General features: G+C 37.0%; 1 protein-coding gene across 1 annotated transcript in view; it reads left to right on the top strand.

Annotated features, from left to right (window-relative positions):
* fbxw8 (F-box and WD repeat domain containing 8) overlaps positions 1-10,033 on the top strand; it is a 135,616-nt gene that overhangs the window by 37,326 nt on the left and 88,257 nt on the right. Inside the window, exons 3-4 of the mRNA XM_048611708.1 lie at positions 511-675; positions 7,711-7,909. Of these exons, the coding sequence (XP_048467665.1) occupies positions 511-675; positions 7,711-7,909 (364 nt within the window). The remainder of the gene's footprint in view (positions 1-510; positions 676-7,710; positions 7,910-10,033) is intronic.

Below are 10,033 nucleotides of genomic sequence, written 5' to 3'. Positions count from 1 at the left end.
AAAAGCTCAGCAGGTCTGGCAGCATCTGTGAAGGAAAAAACGGAGTTCACGTTTCGGGTGTGGTGACCCTTCCTCAGAACAGTTCTGGACCCGAAACATTAACTCTGTTTTTTCCTTCACAGATGCTGCCAGACCTGCTGAGCTTTTCCAGCAACTTTGTTTTTGTTGTATGTTATAAACTCTGATAGTGCCCCCATCTTAGCGCTTTCGGACAGTATAGACGCATCAACCCTATTCACAAAGGGTGCATTACCAGCTGTAAGAGCAGGTAACTACAGGCCTCTGTTCAGAAGACATTTCGGAAATCCAAAATATAATTTATGCCAATTGACTTTTTGAATTTTGTTTGCATTCCCTGACATGGAAAGTAGCACATTTGCTTCCTTGCATATTTGGCAAATAACTGTACCGTTTCTGTAAGCTGCAGTTTGTTAGCTTATTCCTGCATTACATTGGTGGCACTTGGAATATTTGATCTTTATGACAATACCAGAACCTTTTGTTTCTCAGGTGAGTAAAGCCTGGAAAGTTATTGCAGAAGATGAAGTGCTTTGGTACAAGCATTGCTTGAAAGCAGGCTACCAGGCAAAGGCAGACATTGGCGACTTCATATGCTGGAAGGCTGTAATGAGAGATTCCATGAAGAAGGAACAAACATTACAAGCCAACTGGAAGGTACATCTCATAAGCCATATTAGTTGTGTTCTACAGCAGTACTATAGACATTAGCAGCTAAATTGATATTTCTGCATAAAAGTTTGAAATACACTGTCATACTTCAGTTGATTGTCTTTCAGAAATCAAAGTCTTTTTCATCATCAAAAAAAGAAGCCCAGCATTTCTCATCTACAGTAAAGAATTTTTAATTAACTTGGAGTACTGTGAGGCTTTATTGGCCACTGTAAGGCAGAACAATTAAGAACACACCAGGTTTCATGCCTCTGCATTTTGGCTACAAATAACACATTGTATGTACAGTACAATGCTTTTGTTCTTTAAAAATAGCATATCTTCCTTTCATCTGTATATAGAACTGGAGAAGTTTCGAACTGTGCTGAGTTAACTTACTTCAACAGGGGTAATGATGTGGGTGCTATAGCCTCAGCATTCCTTGCATGATCACGATCCAGGGATCTGTAGTGAAAATGCATATGTGTAAATAGTGGCTATTATTTCCCAACAAACTCATTACTCATGCATACGCTTGAAGATTCAGTCTTTGCATGAAGTATCCGGCAAACAGACCGCTAAAGAAGTGAGATTGATAAATAAAGAGGCTAGTTATAGAATGTCAGATTTCCTGTTATTAATTTTGTATATTTGTTTAAAAATGGGCAAATCATGATCATTTTATATGTTTCACAATTTTTCTGTCATCCGTTTTCCCACTCTGCTCTCCCTACTGTTGGCATTGAGCTGGCACTAAGCTAATGACTCAGCTATACTTAGCTCAAATGATCTCTATGCATGTGTGCTTAATCTTGACGGTGACTTGAATAGCTGTACCATCACAGTATCTCGATTGTTCAAGTTTTCAGCAGTTATTGGTTTACAATCAAGTACGAGCCTTCTTTAATTCTCCAATCGCTGGTAAGTGGTGCTAGTGCAAACTGTATCGATTTCGCTGCTGCCTTGACTGAGATTAGCTAACTCCACACAAGGCAGGGTTCAAATTTGGAATATTTGTAATTTCTATGTCTTTGCTACACACGAGATGAGTGTGCTAAGCCATTATGAGAGTTCTCTTAATTACTGATGAACTAAATGTTCTTTTTTGCAACTCATTATAGCAGCACATTAAAACTTTGGTTCTCTCTTTTTTTTTAAAAAAGGAGAATTAGTAAAAGTTAGTTAGTTTCTTTTCAGGGTGTTGTAAATCTGGGAGTCATAGTTTTTTTTTTTGTTTAGAGACTATCATTGACCTAATATTAAACAAACCAAAAACTGAAGAACTACAGATGCTGGAAATCAGAAACAAGAACAGAAATTGCTGGAAAAACATAGCAGGCCTGACAGCATTTGTAAAGAGTAAGCAGTATTAATGTTTTAGGTCCAGGGACCCTTCTTCAGAACTGCTCTGAAGAAGGTCATTGGACCTGAAACAGTAACTCTGTTTTCTCCTTACAATTGCTGCCAGGCCTGCTATGTTTTTACTGCAATTTCTGTTTTTGGTGCTAATATTAAACATTGATGACACATCTGAGACCTCCCTCTGCAGAGTTTTCTGTGTGTCTCAATCTGAGGGAATCAAATTAGATTAAGTGGATAATTCATTGATCTGAGGATTCCAGCAGTCTCGTACCTTCTTTTGTGTATATCACTCAGACTACTGGATTCATCGCAAAACCTTCTCCGACTAGTTTACTCAGGATGTCATTAGTGATGTTTAAAGATAACTATTAAAAACATCTGCCATGGCATCAAAACTCAAAAAGGCTGACGTTATTAACTGGTCACAATATATACATTTTCGGAAGGGTAATGTTTCTTTTTTAAATTAAGTTTTTCCTCCCTTAGCTGAAGGCACTAACTGTTACAAAGAATTGGATCCTAGTATGACAGCTGTCCTTCAGCACCCCACTCATGGAATTTGAGCGTCGCTGTCTGTGCCAGCATTTATGTTCCAACCCCAGTTATGTTGAGATGTTAGTGGTGAGGTACGTTCTTGAACTGCTGCAATCTATCTGCTATAGGTAGACCAACAATGCCATTAGGGAAAGAGTTCCAGCATTTTGATCCAGTGCCACTGAAGGAATGGCAAAATACTTCCAAGTCTGAATGGTGTGTTGTTTGGAAGGGAAATTACAGTTGTTGGCATTCCCATGTATCTGCCAAATTACCTACTTCTGCTTCTACATCTTTTGGTCTTATGATATTATGGTAAGCTTCTTGAGTGTTGCCGGAACTGCACTCATCCAGGCACGTGGGGACTATTCTGTTCCACTCCTGACTTGTGCCTTGTGAATGGTGGACAGGCTTTGCAGAGTCAGGAGGTGCCTATTGGTAAATATATTGTGTAGAATGACAAAGTTATCTAGTCAAATTCTAATCATGAAAATCTTTCATGTATATATGGTTAAATGTAAATTTTTTGTGCTTATTTTCTCTGTTTTGCTACTTTAGAGGTAAGTTGCAGATCTGTTTCCAGATCACTATGACGATTACTTGTTTTCGGGTGACTAAAGTATTTATCATGTACCCCAAGATGACTGTTTCTCGAATTTTCCTTCCCTTGTGCCCTACCCCCTCTATTGCTGGATGAACCATTCTGCCTCTGTTTGGCACTCCTGCATGTTGATGGATCTGCATTAAGAAATTTTCAATACTTAAAATAATTAATCATAGCTTGTCTGTCCTAACAATTTGTAACTGTAATCTGTTTTATTTTGGAGCCACTACATTTGTCATGCTCCTTTAAATTTAATGATCTACCTAGCCAGTTGGAAATAAAGTTGGAAGGGTGACCTCACTGACACCAATACATGTGAGGAGCTTTCATAATGGCTGTTGATTCATGTAACAAAACAAAAACAGCATTTACCTAAGGGTGAATTGAACACCTCCACAAAATAGCATGTACATTATATTTACAGCACATAGCTTACCCCTAGGCATTTTCAGTTTGTCTATGCTGTAATATGTATTTGCATAGTGGAGGTTATAATACAAGTTAAGGGATAAAATGCTGGGATGTATAATAAACCTATTACAGTAGAATATAATGACATTGGTTTGAATTACTATGTAATTATTAATTTCATGGTCACTAACTGTCTATAAATTTCCCAGTCCTTTTTATGAGGGGCTGTTAATTTTTTGCATGCATTCTTGAAAATATATGTAAAATGATCAATTTTCATAATGTACATTTATAGATGTACATTGCTTATAAAATAAAGGAATATTTGATTAAAGTGTATTCCAAAAATACTTAGTGTAAGGCTTGATTATTGTATTTTTGGGGAAGTAAGAAAAAGAGTATTCTTCCTCAAATAAAAACCACTTTAATGCCGAATAAGCCATCCTTCTGTAATTCACCTCTTTTCGGAGGTTATTGGAGGGAGGGAGGGAGGGATTAGAGTATCGAGCTAGATGGCCAAACAAGATCATAATGAATGGCCTATTCCTGCTCCTATCTTCAATGTTTCTATATACTTCAGTTTCAGGAATATACAGTATGTATGAAATTGCAGTTTGCTCTTGACCCCACTTTATAAATTTGATCATTAAATTGCCTAGGATATAGATCAGCAACTTGAATAAAGCACTGTGTAGTTTTAAAATTGAGGTCCTACTGTGAAACCTTGAATATCTTTGTAATGGGTGAGTGAGGAGAGAGGAACATCTAAGCTGTTTGGCTTCTGCTGGCAAAACAGAAGATATAAACTATAGATATAAACTATTACATTTCTAATTTGGAATAAAATATGATTTTCTATTCTAGCAGAGAATCTATTGAATGTTCATTACAAATGTCATTCGATAAGACAATTTCAAAGTAATTTTTAGAATATAGTTGTAAACGGGTCTGTCAGAAATTTGTCTGCATGGATTTTCACTGTATTCTAACCTGTGTTCCTAACAAATCTCATTTTTGCCTTGACATTAACATGTGCAAATTAGTGACCACATTTGCTTATATATGCATATATAACACAACTGAAAGTAATTAATTGGTCAAGAAGCACTTTGGGGAACTGAGGATATAAAATACACTGTACGAATGTAACTGTTTTCTCTGTTCATCAAGTTATCATCATTTTTATCTGCCAATCTGTTATATACTGTATTCTAAGCCCTGTATAGTGTGTAATAATCATTTCAAAACTTCAATTTTAAATTATAGAACATTTCAGACTAAGTGTCACAGGATACCACAACTTCAGTTAAGGCAGTGCTGTTAGAATTTGGATGCAGAACAAATGCAGCTCCTTGGTTCTAAAGGTCTCTAGGTGACTTATACAGGCAAGGCAGTGTTTTTTCACAGATTTGAAATATGACATCTTATCAAACCCAACTTCCCCAAGATACATATTAAATTACTACCATAAGCTCTTTATTTTACAATTAAGGTACACATAATACTCTGGCAGATCATAAATCTTGAGTAACAGACTGCACATCAGGTGTATTAGGAAACCAAGCTAAGAGAAAATGCTGCAAATCTTTCTTGATTCTGGAATTTTATTTAGTTAACACTCCATTTTGTTTAAAATAATAAAATGCCTCAGTGTTGGCAATTTTTCTGCAGTATTATGTTTTCACTTTGGACCAATCCATGATACAAAATGTACACTCAGATGTTTACAAAGATTTTCACTAATCTCGACTTCTTAGCTGTCTGTCAAGAAAAGTAATCATTGAAGAAACTTTGAAATAGGTCATCTGTTATAACAGTATCTTGAATAATTAAAAACAATCAACAGTGAATAGGTTCCAAAAACATATTAACAATTGCATCACCGATGTTAAAGATTGTGAAATGTGGGGAAAAAAAGACTCTCATAAAATGATGTTCTTCCCTTTGATGGACTGTTTACAAACCATGGGTGGACATAATCAGTGAATGCCCTGTGGACATGTACTAATTATTTTCAGCACCTGTGTGAACTTTGCATCTGCCATTTGTCAGGCAGGCCTTCTACCCAGAGTGATTCATCTGTCTTTGAAATATATTTCATTTTGAGGTGCCATGTACCAGCAAATTAAAATGGTCACAAAGGTTTCTAAAAATTAAGGTTCCATCAAAAACATTAAATATTGTATTTTCTGTTTTGAAAAGAGACAGATCTCTAATAACAAATTCTGTACAATAACTTCATTGCATAGGAAAATGATCTAATGTTACTGATTCGGTTTTTATTATCTTCAGTTCTTGCTCGCATTTTACCTGTCAACCAGTTTCCCAGCTACAATGACCTTAACAGAATTTTAAAAGTTGTGCTTCTGTACACAATCTCTCATACTCCCTCTTCATTTTGTTTTCTATAAAGCATTAGCATGAATCATAACAGCAGTAGATTGAATATCCATCATTATACTTATGGTAGTATACATTTGTAAGGAGTTCTTTAGTTTGTTTCGGGTGTTAAAACATTTTCGGTATGTTTCATGACATTTTTGTAAAAAAAAAAGTTTCAATAATGATGATTCTTGCATATACCTTGCAACTTTTTAAGTCTAAGTTCAAGTTGGACAACTAAGTCACTGTATTTTATTGCTAGTAATTTGTCCTGCAGCAGATTTTCATAGGCCTCATTGATTTACAATGTGGTGAAACATCTGATCTGGGTGACCAAAGTTGTATGTTGTCTGTCTTTGAAATTCCACTTCTGGAGGAGATGTAATGGCCAAGTATGGAAAGTGAACACTCTGTTCAATGTAGACCACAGTCTTTGAGGGAGTTTGAACCCTAGATGCCCCACTATCTCATTTTTGTCTGATTTTTGTCAATGCTGGTGTCAGCCCAGAGCTTGCACATTTGTCTTTTCTTGTTAAAACCTATGTCTGTCAAAGCATTTGCAGAGCTCCAGAAGTAATTTAGGGGATTTGAGTTGCGTTTTCAGAGGGTTTTCAAGATTGATGGTTCTGGGTTGACTTCGATACGATCAAATTCTTGCAGGGTTTTAGTCCTGCACAGCAGGAAGTGGAATATTAGACAAGACAGCGAGCCATTGCACAGATGTTGACTTCAATATGCCATATTCTCATTGATATGTTGAGGCTGAGGAATATCCATATATTTTGTATGGCAGCTCTCTGCCCACAGCTGGGAGCAGTATTCTGCTGAAGACTAGCAGTACAATGAGTCTGCACATTGGAACACAGTTCATGCCTGCTTTTTTCTGAGTGATAGTCTTGGTCTTTTACCATGTTTTCATGTGTATTCCTTTGATCTTGAAACCTTGAAGATGCTTCACCTGCTCAAAATCCAATTTTCCAAAGCATCAGCAAATGCTGTTATTAACAAAGAACAAGAGTAGGCCACTCAGCTCTTAAAGCCTGCTCTGCCATTCAAAAAGATCATGACTGATCTGATTATGACTTCAACTCTACATTCCTACCAGCCCCTGATAATCTTTCATCCTCCTGGTAATCAAGGATCTATCTATCTCTGCATTAAAAATATTTAAACATTCTACATCCACTTTCTTTTGAGGAAAAGGAATTCCAAAGGTTCACCCTCCGAGAGAATTTTTTTTTCCTCATCTGTGTTAAATGGGTGACTGTCTTATTTTTAAACTGTGACCCCTACTTGTACATTCCATCACAAGAGGAAATGTTCTTTCAACACTCAGCCAGTCAAGTCCCTCAAGATCTTATGCATTTCAATTAAGTCACCTCTGACTCTTCTAGACTCCAGAAGATACAGACTTAGCCTGCCTTGACTTTCCTCATAAGGCAATCCACTCATTTTCATGTATTAGTCTAATAAACCATCTCCCAATTGCTTCCAGCACATCAAGTAGACAGTACTCCAGAAGTGGTTTCACTAATGTCATGTATAATTGAAGCATAGCCTCTCTACTCGTGCATTAAATTTCCCTCACAATAAAGTGTAACATTCTATTAGCTTTCATGATTACTTGCTGTACCTGCATACTAACCTTATGTGATTCATACTGTGGGGTGCATAGATCACTTTGTATCTCAGAGCTCTGTAAGTTCTCACCATTTAGATAAGTTTTTTTATTTCTTACATTTATTTAGAATAAAAATATACTTAATTTATTTATTCTAAAACCAGCAGACAGTCATGGAACAGCAATAGAGTTCCAGGTCAGAATGGTGTGTGGCTTAAAGGGCAGCTTGCAGGTTGTAGTGTTCTATGCATATGAAGCCTTTATTCTTCTAGAAGTAATGGGCTGTGAAGTTATGAAGCTGCTGTTGAAGGAGCTTATGAGTTATTGTAAGGCATCTTCTAGATGATGCACATTGTTGCCACTGTGTTTTGGTGGTGGAGGGAGTAAAAGTTTAAGTTAGTCGATGGGGTGCTGATTGAACAGACTGTTTTGTCCTGTGTGGAGTTGGCTTCTTGAGTGTTGTTGGAGGTACACTGATTTAAATTGAAAGTATTGCATCACAATGCTGACTTGCTACTTGTAAATGGAGGATGAGCTTTGGGGAGGCAGAGTTGGATTACATGCCTCAGAATCTCCAATTTCAGATCTACTTTTCTGGCCAATGTATTTAAATGTCTAATTCTATTCAGTTTCTGTCAGTAATAATCCCCAAGATGTTGGTAGCAGGTAATTCAGTAATGATAGTGCCATCGAATATCAAGAGGAGATGGTTAGATTCACTGTTGTTGCAGATACCCAGTACTTATGTCACAGAGCATTATATTGAAACATATTCACTTTATAACCATCTACTTGAAAACATACAACTAGCAACTGCAGTACAATGAATAAACTATCACAAACCAACTGTCAGATTGTTAGGTTTGAATATTTTATCCAATTTTCCACTTATTGGATTTAAAAATTACCTATAATGATAGAGTTTAAGTATAATTTTCTTAAATACCATTGTATATCAAAATTTAGGCTGTATGGCTGAACAATATAATGCGTAACCTAGCAGTCACGCTTGTACCCATTGATTATTGTGTATTAATATTATTTTTGATACGATAATTTTATTTAAAACAAAGTTTCTAGCATTCTTTATTGATTTTGAAGCAAGTTTGTAATTTAGTGCTCCTGTATAGATACTTCCCCTTTTGTAGTGGTGGCCTGCTAATATAATATCAACAGATTACAAGTAATCAATTTATCTGACTTAAAGAATGATACCTCAGAACTGTAGTTTCTCAAATAAAACTACTGGAGCAAAAACAGAAATTGCTGGAGAAACTCAGCAGGTCTGGCAGCATCTATGGAGAGAAAGCTGAGTTAATGTTTCAAATCCAGTGACCCTTCTTCAGAACCGATTATAGCCAGGAAAGGTAGTATAAATGCTGAAGACAGGGGTGGGAGTGAAGTGAAGGAGTAAGCGATAGATAGTGATGGAGCCCAGAGAAAGAGAGACACCACAGCAGTTGGGCAGACAGTGGAATAGGTAATAGTCAGTCTGGGAGAATCAATAGCTGTTAATGGGAACCATTAATAGCTGATAATGGTTTGGTTAAGGTAGCAGCCGTTGTGATGACAAGGCCTGGGATGTGGGCATTGGTAAAGGACATGGGAGAAGGTGCTCAGGCCCTAATGTTAATGAACTTGATATTGAGTTCTGAAGGCTCCAGGGTCCTCAAGCAGAAAATGAAATGCAGTTTTTTTCCAGCTTGCACTGATCTTTGCTGGAGCATCGCAGTAAGCCCAAGTCAGAGATGTTGGCCAAGGAACATGGTGGTGTGTTGAAGTGGCAAAACTGGAAGCTGGCGGGAATTTTTTTGTGGACAGACTACTGGAAGAATGATTTTAGTGGTTTGTACAATCACAATTATCTTAAAATTTTTGCTTTCTTACCTGTTACTACTTAATTCTTGTTAAACACTTTGCTTACAAAGTGCTGATTGTTAGTTTTGGACAGTCTTTGAGGACTCAACAGAAGGGAGTAGAACAAGTATATGCTTTTGAACTATTCTAATTCTTGGAAAATGCAGGAATAGATTCAGAGGAGGTTTACTCATTTCTTACCATGGATTGAACAGACTGGTCATGCTTCCCATTGGAGTTTCGAAATGTTAGGAGTGACTTGCTTGAAATGTACAAGATCCTGAATAGTCTTGACAGGGTGGATGTAGAAAGAATGTCTCCACTTTCGAGTTAGCCCAGAACATAGAACATAGAACATTACAGCGCAGTACAGGCCCTTCGGCCCTCGATGTTGCGCCGACCTGTGAAACCAATCTGAAGCCCATCTAACCTAAACTATTCCATTACCATCCATATGTTTATCCAACGACCATTTAAATGCCCTTAAAGTGGGCGAGTCTACTATTTTTGCAGGCAGGGCATTCCACGCCCTTACTACTCTCTGAGTAAAGAACCTACCTCTGACATCTGTCCTATATCTATCACCCCTCAAT

The sequence above is a fragment of the Rhincodon typus genome, chromosome 24 (assembly GCF_021869965.1).
Source record: "Rhincodon typus isolate 14 chromosome 24, sRhiTyp1.1, whole genome shotgun sequence".
NCBI classification, from domain to species: domain Eukaryota; kingdom Metazoa; phylum Chordata; class Chondrichthyes; order Orectolobiformes; family Rhincodontidae; genus Rhincodon; species Rhincodon typus.
Note: the sequence above shows the minus strand (reverse complement) of the source record. Positions and strands in the feature narration are given on the sequence as shown.